General features: G+C 53.1%; 2 protein-coding genes across 2 annotated transcripts in view; both read left to right on the forward strand.

Moving 5' to 3' along the window:
- Window positions 1-304: 304 nt before the first annotated feature.
- Window positions 305-5,025, forward strand: SFXN2 (sideroflexin 2; the record flags this gene model as incomplete). Its single annotated transcript, XM_082285866.1, has 11 exons — window positions 305-465; window positions 771-941; window positions 1,846-1,944; window positions 2,097-2,172; window positions 2,250-2,335; window positions 3,024-3,084; window positions 3,156-3,222; window positions 3,741-3,790; window positions 4,070-4,119; window positions 4,359-4,406; window positions 4,799-5,025. 11 exons carry the CDS (start codon window positions 305-307, stop codon window positions 4,896-4,898), a joined length of 969 nt encoding a protein of 322 aa, XP_082141992.1. The 3' UTR covers window positions 4,899-5,025.
- Window positions 5,026-9,528: 4,503 nt separating this feature from the next.
- The window catches only part of WBP1L (WW domain binding protein 1 like), a 59,400-nt gene continuing 52,982 nt past the window's right edge, over window positions 9,529-15,946 (forward strand). The window contains exon 1 of the mRNA XM_082285690.1: window positions 9,529-9,630. Within this exon, the coding sequence (XP_082141816.1) occupies window positions 9,544-9,630 (87 nt within the window). The 5' untranslated portion in view covers window positions 9,529-9,543. The remainder of the gene's footprint in view (window positions 9,631-15,946) is intronic.

The raw sequence follows: 15,946 nt of genomic DNA on the forward strand, positions 1-15,946 counted from the left end.
AGTGCTGTGCAGCACCATCCCACCCCAAGGAGGGGGTGCTAGGTGCTGTGGGGTGCAGCACAAGTGGGGGGACCGCAGGGAAGAAGGGTGATGTGTGGAGGAGCAGCCTCACTGCTGACAGCAGGAGTGCAGGGGCCTCCTGGGCTTAGGGCTGCTGAAAGTCCAATTGTCCTGTTAAACATAAACCTGCCATGGCTCTCACCCAGTTGACTGCTCCTGTGGCCGTGGCAGGCCTGCACTCAATGAGCAAGCAAGGCAGGATCCTGCTGAGTGGCTTTTTCCCCCTGCCCAGACTCACGGCAAAATGGCCACCATTCCCCTTGGCTTCAACATCGACTCCCCACGCTGGGACCAGAGCACGTTCGTGGGGCGCCTGAAGCATTTCCTCAACATCACCGACCCTCGGACAGTGCTGGTGCCGGAGGAGGAGCTGGACCGGGCCAAGGCCCTGGTGGAGGGCTGCAGGTGAGGGGCAGGGGTGCAGCTGGGGCAAGTGCCATGCCTGTGTTCATGGCCATCCCAACCACTGTGCAGTGTTGCAGGGGGATGGAGGCAGTAATTCCCAAGCAGGTACACTGTGATGTAACATCTTTTGGAGGTAGTTTTGTGGGGGGTTCCCAGGCTTATCCCAGGAGCCTCAAGCTGTGACATGCATCCTCCTCAGGAGATGTTTCCCTTGCCTTTCATGTGGTGCCCAGCGCTCTCTGCCTCGGCAGTGCCAGGTGCTGGCGGGTCTGTGCAGCTTCCCCTGATGGGCTTTGGGCTTGCAGGGCCGGGGTGGTGCCGCCAGGAAGCAGCCAGGAGCAGCTGCTCTATGCCAAGAAGCTGTACGACTCAGCCTTCCACCCTGACAGCGGTGAGAAGATGAACTTCATTGGGAGGATGTCCTTCCAGGTGCCGGGGGGCATGGCCATCACTGGCTGCATGCTCCAGTTCTATCGGTGAGCTCCTGGGTACACCACGTTGGGGACACAGCCCTGACAGCCCCCAGCCCCTCTCGAGGTCGCCGGTGGCCAGAACATGGCCAGTCTGGCTCATCTGGGGCTGGGCGCTGCCCAAGGCATGCCCATGGCTGCTGTGCTTGGCTGTGTCCTGTGGTCAAGCCCCATGTCTCTGGGCTCTGTCCCCAGCACCCAGCTTGTAGTAGAAGCATCACAGATTCCCTTGGTCCCTGGCATGGTTTGGGATGGTCTCACCTCACCCTGAGCTCTTCCCAGAGCCCCTGTAATGATTAATACAACCAAATCCTACTTGGCTCCTGCTCTTGGTCTGTGGCCCATAGCAGTCTTTGGAACCGAGGATCAAATGTGCCCCCAGGCCAGGCTGCTTCAGCATCCCCAGCCCCTGCTGACACCTCCCTGCATTTCCCTTCTCCACCCTCCTGCATCCCAGAGCTTGCTCAGACCCACATCTCCCTGTGTCCCTTCCTGCCCCATGTCAGTGTCCCTGAGACACCAGTAGAAACCCAGGCAGCCTCATCCCCCAGAGCCATTTCTGTCTCCATGTGTTCCCTCCTTGCTCCTTGCTTTGACAAAGGCTTATCTCAGCCCAGCAGAGGATGGTTGCCACCCTGCTGTGAGCTGTGTCTCCCACCCCTGCCCAAGTGCCTTGCAGGACTGGGTGCCCCCCTTCCTATGCTCCCCAGGGCAACCAGAACTGCTGGGATCACTTCCCAGCTCTCCCACTGGTTTGTGACTTTGCCACAGTTCCTCAGCTTTCCTTTGGAGACACCATGATGAGTGGATTGCAGGCATCTTGGCTGTCTCCCTGCCAAGCCTGGCAATGGGCACAGGCCTGGCGTCCCTGACAGCCCTCGGGTGCTCTCCCGGTCCCTTCCCTCTGCAGGACGGTGCCTGCCGTGGTTTTCTGGCAGTGGGTGAACCAGTCATTTAATGCCTTTGTCAACTACACCAACCGCAACGCTGCCTCCCCCATCTCTCTGAGGTGAGTGGGCCCCACAGGATGGAGTGTGTCTATTTGATGCACCCCTGGATGCCCTGTAAAGACTCCTTATGTCATGTTTTGGGCACAGAAGGAACAGGGCTGAGTCAGAGTTGGTGTTTCTGTTCTCTCCCTTCTTTGAAATCGCTGTTCAGGCAAATCGGGGTGGCTTATGTCACAGCCACCGGTGCAGCCCTGGCCACTGCAGTGGGACTCAACCTCTACACCAAGGTATGCCAGGCCAGGGCCAGGTGGGGCAGCTGGGCACATCCTGCTCTCTCATGCTGATGCCAGCCTGTTTCCTGCAGCGAGCTCCCCCCTTGCTGGCCCGCTGGGTCCCCTTTGCCGCTGTGGCTGCTGCCAACTGTGTCAATATCCCCATGATGCGGCAACAGTAAGTGTCACACGTGGCCTGGGCGCTTGAGGGACCCAGGTCCCTCCAAATGCAAGCTGGTGGCAGCCGGGCTCCTGGGCTGCCTGGGCTCCCTGCCTTGGATTCCCATCCTGGGAGCTGGAGGGAGGTGAACTGGGGTCTGTGCATTTGCAATGCTGTGCCTGTGGTGGAGGATGCTGGGTGGGATGGCTCAGCCTCTACCTGGAGCAGGAGGGGATTTTTGGCTGAGGATAGCTGTTCTGGGATCTGTGCTGGAAGATCCCTCAGACCCAAAGATCTCCTGCATGTCATGGGAGAACCCCAGTCCACGATATCCTGGTGCTGGGACACCCCAGGTTGGGTCCTTGTGGTGACCTGTGTCTGCTGCTCGGGATCCCCCACAAGTCACGGCACAAGGAGCTCGGGTGCTCTGTGAGGGAATGTCCCCTGGCTCAGCTGTGTGTCCCAAGCAGTGTCTGTCCCTAGCACGGCCAGATCCTGCTGGCAGCTGTGCCCTGAAGATGGCAGCATCGGCTGGGCTGGGGACCGCAGTGCCCCGGGGTGGTGGAGCCCCGTGCCATGGGGGCATCCGGGGATGCTGCGCCAGCACAGCACAGAGGACTCCCCTGCCACCCCGTCACCCCGTTGCTGTGTCCTCACGCTTTCCCGGCCACCCTGTCCTCCGCTCACCGCTGCCTGTCCCCTTCAGGGAGATCATCAACGGGATCACAGTGACGGATGAGAACAACAATGAGCTGGGCCACTCCAGGGTGAGTCTGGGGATGGGGATATGGGTTGGGGCATGTCTCTGCTGGGGCTCACCTACTGCTTTTGCTTGCAGAGGGCGGCAGTGAAGGGTATCGCACAGGTTGTGCTCTCCAGGATCACCATGGCAGCACCAGGCATGAGTGAGTGCGGGGCAGGAGGGTGCACAACTGAACTCCCCTGCTTCAGTTTCCCTCATGAAGAAGAGTGAGGGTGTCCCTGCATCCCAGATGACATTTGCTCTCCTCATCCTGCCATTCCCATCAGAGGCCCCCACGCCCCCAGCCCCTTTGTGCCAAACCACAACCCGGGACACAGGGGGTGCTCCTATGGCAGTTTGGCCCCTCAAGGATGCATCTCGTGCTCTCTGGCCCCAGCTCCTCATCCTGCAGCCTGGCATCCCCTCTGCTCCTGAGACCCTTGAAATGCTGCAAACCCAGCAGGAGAGATGGGAGCATGAGGAGCACAGACTATGCTGCCTGGATGATGGATGTTTGGGGGTCTTGTGTTAGGTCCCTGCTGTCAGCAAACACCCAGTGGCCCCAGCACAACTAGCTGCTGCCATGGCCTCCACATGGATGGTCCTGCTGGGACAGCCCTGCAGGCTGGCTAGAGGATAGCTGTTCTGGGATCTGGGCTGACCTTTGCTCTCTGTACCTAGTTATTTTGCCCATTGTCATGGAGCGACTGGAGAAATTCACCTTCATGCAGGTGAGTACATGTTTCTCCTGCCAGTGGGTTCTGTGGTGCCCCAGCCCTGCTTCCCAGCTGCTGGTATGCTGGGGATCAAATGGGGAATTGCAGAGCCCGGCTTGCTTTGCTCCCTACTTGAGTCACTGAAGGGACATGGAGAGGCTATGGGAGGGTGGCAGGGTTTGGTGCACACCAGAGGTGTTGGGCATTCAGCGCTATTTAGGGGAGAAGTCTTCTCACACTGTGACTGGGTCTTCTGGTGAGGCCAGGGACTCATTCCTGGCTCTTCTCTTGCAGCGGATCCGGGTTCTCCATGGGCCTCTGCAGGTGCTGCTCTGTGGGGGCTTGTAAGTATCTCACTGCTCAATTGCCTGTGAGTGCCTGGAGTATGGCTCCAAAGAGATGCTTGAAAAAATACCTCTTTCCCAGAAGGGATTGCAAAGCTGCTTACATTTCAGCTTGGGCTTTCCTCAGTTATTGGGAGTCATGGGGTGTGAACAGCACCTCTTGGGCTGAAACCCCTGTGGCTGGAGGGCAAACAGGCTGCGATCCCAAGACTAATGCTCTGCTCTTCTCTGTCCCACAGCCTCCTCTTCATGGTGCCAGCAGCCTGTGCCCTCTTCCCACAGCAATGGTACCTGTTCCACTGCTTCTTCCTCCTTCATGGGATCTCAGGAGCCTTCCTCCTCCCCTAGTTCTTCTCAGCCCATCCCAGGAGAAGCATGATGGGCACCCACCCTTCAACCCGAGGCAGCGCCTGCCTGTACATGCTGGTGCCCAGGGCAGCAGGAGAGCATGTGCCTCCCCTGCTCTGTGAGCTCTGTGCTGGGAGTATCAGGACAGCCAGCTCCATGGGTAGCTCTCTGCCTTCCAGCCCTGGGAGGGAAGGGTTGTGGGTCTTGCCATGAGCCTGCAAGATCCCAGGGACTGCAGATGACCTCAAATGGCAATAGGGAGGGAGGGTGGCTTGACTGGTGGTTGGGGAGGAGAATCATGGCTCTCAGTGTGTACCTCCTCTCCCCACAGCTCTCTTGCACTGGCTGACCTTGAGCTGGAGCTGCGTGACAGCATTGTGGCCAAGCACGGGGACAAAGTACCATATGTCTATTTTAACAAAGGACTGTGAATGGAGACTACCTCAGGAGCCATCGCACCCCTCTGGCCTCCTGCCACCACCAATCCCATGTCCCCTGAGCAGGGTCAGAGGCACAGTCCAGCCCAGGACAGTCCAGCCCAGATCTGCTCCCCCACCCAACACCTTCTCTGCAGCCTTCTTCCACTGTAGAAGCAGGATCTGACTCTCCATGTCCAGCTTGCAGCACTTCAGCTTGTCCTGAGCCACCCCCATCTGCTGCTGGCCACGTCCCAGCCTTCCCATGTCCCTCTTGCCCTGAGGGATGCCTGCACTTCCTGTGCCTTCCTTTGGCCCTGCACAGGAGGATCTGCCCAGCCTGTCTGGGCCTCATTGGTTTGGCCCCATGAGGCATGAGGGTCTCTCCCTTGGGGCTCAGAGCACAGTTCTACCTCCAAAAACAGGTATCCTGCCATGGTACCAGCAACCAAACCACATTCCTGCCTTTAATCACCACAGTAACCTCTTCCCAAGAGCTAGATCATGTCTTGGCAGGTGTGAAGGGACCTGTTCTGTCTGTACCATGAGAGTGACCATCCCAAAGTCCAGAGGCCAATGCTTGGACCGTGCCTTCCTTGCTCTCAGGTTCAGGTTCTATTCACTCTGTGATTGCCACAACCCAGGAAGAAATAGCTAATTGTTTTAAGCTCTAATTTTTTCATTCCTCTGAGCACAAGAGGTAGCTGTCACCCTTGTCCTACATCTCTGGTCCCCACCTAGAACCATGAAACTGCAGCTTTACAGGACAATTGTCCCTGTGCCCCTTTTGATGTGGGGAAGACACAGAAATCACGGAACTGTTATGGTTGGAAGGACCTCTGGAGGTCATCTATTCCAGACCCCCTGCCAAGGAAGGGTCACTAGACCAGGTTACACAGGAATGTATCCAGGTGAATTTTGAGTATCTCCAGAGAGGGAGACGCCACAACCTGCCTGGGCAGCCCATTGCAGTTCTTTGCCACCCTCAATGTAAAGAATTTCTTCCTCATGTTGAGGTGGAACTTCTCGTGGTTTAGTTTATGGCCATTGCTCCTTGTCCTATCGCTGGGCACCACTGAAAAGAGGCTGGCACTGTCTTCTTGGCACCTGCCTCTGAGACATTTATGTGCATTGATGAGATCCCTCTCAGTCTTCTTTTCTCCAGACTGAACAGGCCTGGCTGCCACAGTCTCTCCTCATAAGACATGCTCCAAATCCCTCATCATCTTTTTGGCCCTCCACTGAACCCTCTCCAGTAGCTTCTCTCTTTATTGTCACAGAGCTGTCAAGGCATTAACTCAGGCTTCTGAATAGCAGCACTGCAAACGACAGAGGAAGGTTGAAAAATTGAAAAATAAATGCGGTGATTTTTAAAAAACAGCTGTGGGTTGTGCTTCTGGCTGATCTCTGTGTGTCTGCTTCTCTGGGTTGGGTTGCTGTGTGGATCTCATGCTTGCCTTGGAAGGGAAAGGTGTGGGCTTTGTGACTGACCAATCATCAGGGTGAGGGTGAGCAAAGGGGCCAGGAGAAGGAGGAAGAGTGTAAGGGATGGCATGAGCTCTGAAACCCTTGGGCATTCAATGGTAGCCTTCCTCAAGAGGTTCATGGGGCTGCAGAGTCCCAGGGCAAGTGACAAAAGGTGATTGTGCTGTGCTCCCAGTGACACTCATCCTCTTGTGGGCCCCAGGAGGATGACACTGGGTGACCCTTCCACCAATGGGTGCTGTTTATCTTCATGGCCAGGCAGAGTTTCATGATGCTATCTTGGGTCTGCCATGAGGCTTCTCCCACTCCAAAGAAGACCAGCTTGAGTGTGCTGCAGCCTAGTTTGGGAGAGAAAGGAGCCCAAATCCTGGACTAAAGCTGCTGCTTTCAATCAGCTGCATCCAGGCTCTCTGCTTGCTGATGAACATCCCTTGGTGGGACAAACCTGTTTCTAAAAAGCCACATGACGTGGCTGCTCCGAGAGTACCATGGCCCAGTGGATGATCCCTGCTCCTCCCTCCAGTCAGCGATCCGTGTCAGATCTCTGGGGCAGCAGCATTCTCGCATCAGCCACATGCCTGAGTAGAGACACATTAACCACTCTGCTCCTTCAGGGAGAGCAGCCAAACCCAAAAGGTACCTCTTGAAGTGCCAAGATGTATCCACAGCAGGTTTCCTTCTGCCAAAGCTGCAACAGGCAAAGGACAATGTCTCCAACCACATGTAGCTACTGCTAGAAAGCTGTAACAGAGCTCAGAAACAATTAATAGTGGAGCAGAAACTAGGAAAACATGTCCAAACTTGTCTATCTGTTCCCTGGACATTATTAGATCTCTTGTTAAAGCACAATTAAAGTAATAGTTAAGCACATGAAATTAAACAGATGTCACCCCTGTTGGGAGTGGAGAGAAGCCACAAGAAGACATCTCTGCTCTCTGCTTTTCTTAAGCTCCTTAGCTCGAGCTGCTCTTGTCCTACACCCAAATGAGCTGTGAGGACTTTCAGAAAAGTACCTGTAGCAATCTTTTGGGCCCAAGGTGCCCCTGGCATGCTTGGCAGCACAATGATATTTGTAAAATGATGTGCTGTAGCACCCAAAAACTGCCCTTCCCCTGTGCATCGCAGCCACATTCTTGCTGTTCACCCTTCCTGCCTTGGCACTTTGTAGGGGTCCTGGCAGGGCAGGGGGCTCTGTAGCCAGTGATTCTGGGGCAGCAGCCACACGAAGCCAAGCTTGGAACCATGGCACCAAGGCCTCAGCCATTTGGCCACTCATTTTTTTCCTGTCCCCAGCCATACTGGAGGGGCAATGGAGCACAGAGACCGTGAAGTGCTGTTGCCATCTCACATCAGCTCTTTCCCTGCCCTGGGGAGTGGGACATGGTGCAGTTTATTGCTTTTGGACAGAGGTAGAGGTTTGCTCTGGGCTTGTAGAATTGGCAAGCCATCCTCAAGACAGACCTTCCCCCCCACCTCCCTGAGCTTGTAGCAGTGGATTCCCTTTTCAGATGGGCATGGATTTATGCCAGCTGACAGTTCAGCTCAGCAGGGTTTCTAGGTTTCTAGGTTGTAGCTGGAATACCCACCCGAGGATTCAAGTCATCTCAACAGCTCACATCACTCTGGAGATGGTCACTGCAGCCAGTGCCTGCCAGCCCTCCCCAGAACCATAGATAACTCCGCAGCCTGCCTTGGTCTCATTGGGGAGCAGAGAAGTTGCTTCCAAGCTGTGGCCAGCCTGGCCTCCATTTCCCATTGCAACAGGAAGGAAATCTCATTGCAAAGAGTCAGAGCCAGACAAATCCCCGCTTGGGAAGCGCAGCAAGTGCTAATTGCTCTCCGGCAATGAGTCACACCTGATCTAGATTTGTCCTGTGCTCCGGTGAACTCCATGACTTCTCCCTGCTGTGCCTCTAATTTCAGGGCTGGCTGGGAACAGGAATAAAGCTCCTTCAATAACTGTGTGTGGCGGAAATGTCAGTGTTCCAGCATGTTTACGACCTCACTTCAAATGGTAACCACACCAAAGATGTCACGTCGGTCTGCAGCAGAGCCTGAGTAGGGGCTGGGGAGGCATGGGAGAATGCTGGGCTCTCTCAGGCACTGGCAGTCCCAGCGGGAGGGCTTGGCCAAGGACTGGTGGGAGGCCGGGATCTGGCTGGCACAGGAAGAGGAGCGAGCATGGTGCAGGTGTGATGGGTGAACGCCTGCTGGCCCATGCCAGCAGCAGGCAGGTGAGCTGATCCGGCAGGGCTAGGTGTGCCCGAGGACTGCCCTGATAGAAAAATGCCAGGGCAGGAGATAAGATGCTAAATCGATTTTTTTCCCCTGGCCTTTCCTAACATGTTATCTGAGCATCTGATAAACCTTTTCTTGCTGATCCAGCCTGGAGGCCGTCTGGCACGCTGGGAATGGCAGTGTAGAAACCCTCTGACACTGCCCCAGAAACATGGGCTGTCTCACCCGAGCTGTGAATCAATGCCAAGTGCCGGTGTCCCTACTCCTGCTGGGAGTGTGCACGTTCACTATGTGAGGACACGCAGGGACACAGCCGCAGTGGGAGATCCTCTTCTCCATGCTGCTCCTGTCTCCCAGTGGTGCTGGCACCAACACATTGCTACCCACTGGATGCCTTAAGTCCAGTGCCATGCTGCTGCTGCCATCCCAGCACCCTCTCCATGCCCCTGTTCCCGGTGTACCCCAGGTCCGGGCGGGCTGTTGGGGTTTGGGGCAATGTGAGAGCACTGGGGAGCAGGAGTGACCAGGTGAATGAGGATGAGTGCCTGGCTGCCATAGGGAGGCTGTGGCTGTGCAGGAGGATGCCTGTGGACTCCCTTTTCGCAGTGCCCAGTTGTGCTCACGGGGTTCCCTTGCGGGGGAGGGTGCAGCCCCGCACCCCTTTCCAGCCAGTTCCTCCACTCACAACATGGCGGCCCGAGTACGACCGCAGGCTCCCTCCCCACTGCGCCACACTCAAGATGGTAGCTCGCCGCTAGCGGATCCCGCCCCTCCCCGTTTTGCCCTAAGCGACATCGCGCTGAGCCAATGGGAAGCCGAGATTCGCGCCGCCCGCCCAATAGACGAGCGCCGGGGGTGGGTCCGGGCGCGGGGTGCCCCTGGGCTCCCGTCCCGGGCCGCAGTCGGGCCGGGGAGGCGGGAGCGGGGGGTGGGGGGGATGGCGAGGAGGCTCCGTGCCGCCATGGCCCTGCTGTTGCTCCAGGCCCTGCCCGAGGGGCTGCCCGCCGGCGCGGAGCCCGCCCAGGTATGGGGGGGCTGCTCGGGAGGGTCTGGGGTCGCGCCGTGCCGGGGCGCTGCGTTCCTGGGAAGGGGGACGGCTGTGAGTGCGGGGAGCTGCGCCGCCCCTTGGGACAGGGGGTCTGGCGGGGCTGGCAGGGTGTGCATGAGGTGCCTGGGGGAAGAGGCTTTTGGGGGCCCGCCTAAGGTTTGGGGAGCCCCGTGACTTGAGTGAAGCTGGAGGAGATGCAGAGCCCTGGGTCTGGCGGTTGCTGTGTACCGGGGGGATGGAGAGGTGGTGTAGGGGTCCATGCACGGCTGGCAGTGCCGCTTGCAGGGGCTTTGTACGGCAGAGTGGCTGCAGGACGAAGGAGAAAGGTGTTTGACTGGACACCAGGGGAGAGGTGGCTGTAGTGAGGGCAGGAAGCGGGAGCTGGCAGGTGCGCAGGGGCCTGCGGGTGGAGGTGCAGGTGTCTGTTGGGGGTGGTGACAGGGAGCAAGGTGACCTGTCAGGGGACAGGGCTGAAGGAGGTTTGGAGTGAGCTGGAGGCTGGCAGTGGGGTAGCTGGCCAGAGGACATGGGTCAGCAGGAAAGTGGGACTTGTGTGGTGCTGCCCAGGACAGGTGGGCTGGTCTTCCCGTGGCAGGAACAGCGGAGAGGAGGTTCGGCGCAAACGTGTGGGCAGCGGGGAGGAAGAGCTGGAGCGTGTTTCAGCTGGGATGAGGGGAGATAGGCCTTGTTTTTGTAGGCTCTGAGCACCTGCTTACTACTTTTGTCACGCCTGGAAAGGGTTTTAATGAAGTTCACTCCCTCTTTTTCATCTCTTTACTCTATTTCTTGACTATGCTGCAATATGTACTGTTCACATCTTCAGTGGTGGTCTTGAGTCCAGCAGTGTAGACACCTATAACTTCTCCCAGCTTGATGTGTATGTTCAGTGACACTCAGCGAGGACTGCACTCGGCCAAGCAATCTGTGCACGACATGGATCTTATGGTTCATGGAGTCAGTATGTCTTTTTCACCCCATGGAGAGCATGGATGGAATATGATGACTTCTGGTTTGATATGGTGTATTCTGTATAAGGTACAAATTAGAGTTTGCATTTGTTGAAGGTCAGAGATAGTGAGATGCTGATCTGTCACTGTAGGTCACAGGTGCCATGGGGTGCATTGTGCTTAATGTCACAGGGATGCAGACAGATGTGTCCTTCTGGAAGGCGTTCACTAAAATACTTCTCAAGACTTCTGCAGAAGGAGGAGGCGAGGAGTTTATGATTACAGATGTTATTCCTCTTTTGAATTCTGTTCTTTTTTCAAGGTGTTGAGAGCACCACATCTACTTTAAAAGCTGTGTAATTTGCTGTTGGTAGTGCCGTCCCAAATCCCCTTCAGCCACACTGAGGCTAAGGCTTGATTGTTGCTTCCCTAGGGAGCCAGATGCAGGATTGTGTTGAGCTTTGTGTGTTCCACATTGTCTCAACTGCCTTTAACAGATGGAAGTCCTGGTGCTTTCTCCATTTCACCTGCAGGCCGAGGTATATAAACTGAATGTAAACAAGCACATCTCAGAACCGTTTTGCTCTCTGGTTGTTGTGGTACCCAGCTGTGAGCAGTGGTCAGGTGGTAGGATTATCTGTATGGTAGCTGTGAGTCTCTTCAACCCTATACATGCTAATAAAAATGTCATACCTGCTCTGAAGACTGCAAGATGCTCCCTGCCTCAGACAGTTTATACATTAGTCAAAGGAATAGGAAGTAGAAAAGGAGGAAAGGAAAAAGGAGGAGGGCGTGGAAGCAATCATACAGCTGGATTTCATGTGGAACAGTGGCATTTTTGACTTGTTATACTTTCTAGTCAGTCACCAGAAATAATCCTAAAATAATATGTCTTGAGTGGTACAACACATGAGAGTGGGGGAGAACAGGTTTGGCTGCCTACGTTTTCTTTAAGAGCACTTGGATAGGGATGCATCTTTTACTCATTTTCTTTCCATAGTTTGTCTATATAAAGCTCTCACAGCTTATTTTAGATCTTAAATGTATACTCTGTCTGTCAAAAGGCTGGTATCTCACTGCACACTAGAGATTGACAGCTGCCCACTCAAAAACCAGAGTGGTAATGTAGGATCTTGAGAAATGAGCATGTAACAAAACTTCATCTGCTTTGGTGTTGCCTTAGAGCCTGATTTCCTCAGAGCCAATGAGTTCATAGAGAAGGCCTGCAGCAGGACAGTGCTGGACTTGGAAGATCTCTGCACCAAAGGTTCCTGTGTTTCTACCTGAAACCCTGACAGCATTTGTCTCTTGTCCTCTCCAGAGTGCTGCTGCCCTTGCTACGTCTGGTGACTGCTGCCTCCTTCCATATACCTTGCAGACATTTGCTATGTCCTGATTGCTTCTGCTGTCAGGGAGAGCTTCTTGCTCAGGGTCTGTGCCCCCTCACCTGGAAGAACCATACCACAGACCCAGTGGTCTAAGGCTGGGCTGCAAGAAATGTGTCCTTTAAATAATTCAGGAGGTGGAGCTGTACTGCCTAGCACTGAACAAACATTCAGAAGAACACACTGTGCTCTGCAGGAAGGTCTGATGTTTCAGGTCAAAATAAGTCCAGGCTGCCCAGGATCATCAAAAACCTTTCTTTTAACTAAGGTGGATGGAGGAGGATACGATGAGCTTATTACCTTCTATCCCGAGTCCAAGTTTATCTGTCTCCATGACTATTCATTGCAGTTTCACTTGTAATCAGAGCACAAAACTCTATTAACTTGAGTGGAAGCATTTATTAGTAGATTACAGGCAGAAGTATTCCAATTATGTTGTAATAAAATCAGGATAAGCATCACTGGAAGAAGAAATCTAGCCATGTTCAGTAGCAGCTGTAGAAGTATAGCCTTAGCAGCACACCTTAGCTGTTTGCTCCCTCTTGGTTTGAGGCAGAAGGAAATAAGAAATCAGTATATTGTAAAATGAACTGGATAAAATTTCAAACATTAATCATTTTTCTATTGTAGTTTGTCTCTACAGGGCAGAATAAAGGTTATTTGACCATCTCAACTATCTGTCTGCTTCCCATGCCTGCAGCTTAATTATCACATAGTTTTCTCAACTGTTGTTTTCTTTAAAAACAAGAGATTTAAGTGAATGTTAACTATGTGACAAGTCTGTGGAATCCATCTTTCTCTAATAAGGTGGTTTTGAGCCAAAATCTGGCTGAAGCATGTGTTCTTCTTAAAGACTGATTTCATCCCAAATTAAAGAGTTTGCTTGAAGTACTGTGACTTGAGGCATGATTCATCATATGTGACAAAGAGAAGAGATCCTTGCTTTAAGGAGTAACTCAGCATGACTGTCACTGTGGCTAACACCCCTGTAACACAGAGTTTCTGTCCAAGGCTGTGACCACAGATCTGATTGCACTAATGTGGAGTTACCACACTTCATCCAAGGCTTTGGCTGGATTCAGGCCCTTTCAGAGCATCACTTCAGGTAGTCTGTGAACTGAACAGCAAAGTTTCAATTCTCATGTAACAGAGTCTCCTCATCTGTAAATTTAAAACCACTTTTTTGATTAAGGTGAAGGTAACTAGTTACAACTGCACTTGTGTGTGTCCTGAAATGCATCAGGTTCCTTCAGGAGGAGAGCTGCTTGAGTAACCATAGGATGTATTTTGTCTGCCATATCTTTGTCTGTGACTTGGTTTTTTGGCTTGCTAATATCCACAATTTTGGCAGGAGGCAGCAGAGATCAAAGTACGTGATGTACTTGCTCAGAAGAGGAACCTCTAAATAACTGCAGGCTGGGTTAAGGACCGCTCTTTCTGCGATGATTTTACCACCGTGAACTCCGGTGTCTCATCTGTATAGCATGCTTTCCTGCTGATTAAATTTTGTTTGTGAGTTGCACTCATAATTACACGAAATGCTATAAGAATTTCAACTTGCATCTCTGCAGCTGGGCTGCAGATGGAAAGCCTGGTCTGAAAATGTCCAGTGAACCCTGGGGAGGAGAGTAGCAGATTTCTTCATCAGAGTCAAGGCATCTCTCTGCCTGGCACCTGGCATTGCCTTTCTGAGAATTTCCCTGCCACCCTGCAAAGATTAGTTAACAAAAATATAGCACCTCTTTAAGAATGAACTTTGGCAACTGTTGCGGAGTTGTGGAGTGCCGGAAGGGAACTTGGAAAGTTTCATCTGCCAGAGTTGTTTTGGTTGGGGTTTTTTCCATCCTCCCAGCCTGTTGGGCCAGGTCAGCCACATCTGGCTAGTGGGAGCATCCAGTACTGAGTGTCCCTGAGCAGTGGCTCTGCTGTATGAGGTGCTGCTGGGCAGCAGGGATCCTGCCCAAAGTGGTGATCCTGCCATCGGCCCTGTTAGGGAGGCAGAGGATGGATGCACCCAGTGTTTGGCCACATTTCAACAGTAGTTACTCAGACCTGGCTAAAACGCCCACTGAACCCTACTTTGACTCCCAGAAGCACTGCTCCCCTAAGCATCTTCAACAGCTGCTTTTCTGCTGGCAAAAGTGGAAACACTGCTCTTTTATATGGCTCCATCAGCCTGTATTAACCCAGTGTTATGTTGATGTTCACCTTCGCCTTTCTGTGGTATTAGAAAGGCGCTAATGTTGGTAATAGTTTGTGTTTCTTTATAATCCTCCATATGGCCACCCTCTGAGGTAATGGGCAATATATTTAGTAAATGCAAACCGCCCACCTTTTCTTTTTGCCTTTTTGTTCCCTTTAAGTCACATTGGGAGGATTGGCAGGATTGAACAGACATTAGCTTGTGGCAAAAAGCTATCGTTGGGCTAATGATCCCATGGCCTACTTCTCCATGCAGTGCTGTCGCTGATGTGCCCTGTGGTTGTAGCTGTGCCTATGCAAAGGTCTCCTTGTCAGGGATGTCCAGCAGTTTCAGGCATGCTGAGCTGCACGTGGCCTTTTGTTCTGTCTCCTGACAACATGTACAACCAGGTACCAGGTTTGGGGATATTCCTCTGATCTGAGCTGCCCTGCTTTACAGGGTAAGAATTTGCCCTTTCTGGTTAGCTGCATAGGAATCCTCTGAGCTTATTAGTGCATTTAACCTGTGACTTTATGGCTCTACACAGTCCTGTCTTGCATTTGTTTCAGGGGGTTCATGAATCCAAGACAACCAGGGAAGCCATGCGGCTGTTTTTGCACTGTGGGGGAAAGGACTCAGCATGTCAGAGATCTCAAAAGCTGTCTCTGAGGTAGGGCTGGTGACCATCTTGGAAGGGCTATTAGTCATGGCAGGGCAGAGGTGCTCATTGCACATTGCAGAACAACCTGATTGTGCCAGGTTTTGTTCTGTGCTTCTGAGTCAGAACTAAAAGAGCACATGGTGAGGGACAGTATTCTTGTATGAGTTCATTGAGAGATGCTGACAGGAAAGTTGGGTCCCTCCTTCCCACTGCTATCTTGTGTGATTAGAAAGCCCACAGCTAAGAAGAGACATCTTGAGATGCCATCACCTGCGTGCTGTGGCAGCAGAGCTCTGACAGGTGATTGTGTGGCCGAGCCTGTGAACAGTGCACGTAACAAACATGCCTGAAATAACAGCTGGCTGGAGAGGATGGGCTTGCCAAGAGGGAATTGCATGCCCCTACCTTGCTTGTTAAAAGAAGTGTGTTGGTGTGGCAGTAACAAATGAAGCTCTTTCCATGATTTCAGCAGCAGGTGTTGTTTGACTGCAAAGGAAGGCTCAAGGTGCTGCAGAGACCTGCTGTTTATCTGCTTGGACAAGGAGAAACTTGATTCTTCTCTAATGATGTGATTATCAGTGGGATCACCACCTTCAATATTATTTTTAGATGATGGCTGTGGTCTGTGCAATGGCTTTTGGAGCTGTAACAGAGCAGTTCGCATGCAGGGGTTTGCTAGGTGCAAAGTGAGGTAGGTGATGGTGGCAGACTGATGGAGCAGGACAAACTATTTAATGCCAATGTGGTCAATATTCTCTGGTATGCTGTGCCGTGAACAACACCTGCAAATAGAAGGGAGAGACTTTATTTTGTGTGGAGGCAGCTTGTGGTGCTGCTTGTTTGCAGACCTTCTCTGCTGAGCCCATATCCATCCACCTGGCATCGCCCAAGGCTGGTCCATCGCCCAAGGTTGGTTGTAGCTGTGCCTATGCAAAGGTCTCCTTGTCAGGGATGTCCAGCAGTTTCAGGAATGCTGAGCTGCACGTGGCCTTTTGTTCTGTCTCCTGACAACATGGAGAGAAAACTGGCCAGAAAAATAAAGGATGTGAGAACTGGGTTGTGTAGGAGATTCAGATGCAGTTTTCTGACTGTTCCTTCTTCCCAAGCACTTTGATAC

This window comes from Coloeus monedula (genome assembly GCF_965178545.1).
Source record: "Coloeus monedula genome assembly, chromosome: 8".
Taxonomy (NCBI): domain Eukaryota; kingdom Metazoa; phylum Chordata; class Aves; order Passeriformes; family Corvidae; genus Coloeus; species Coloeus monedula.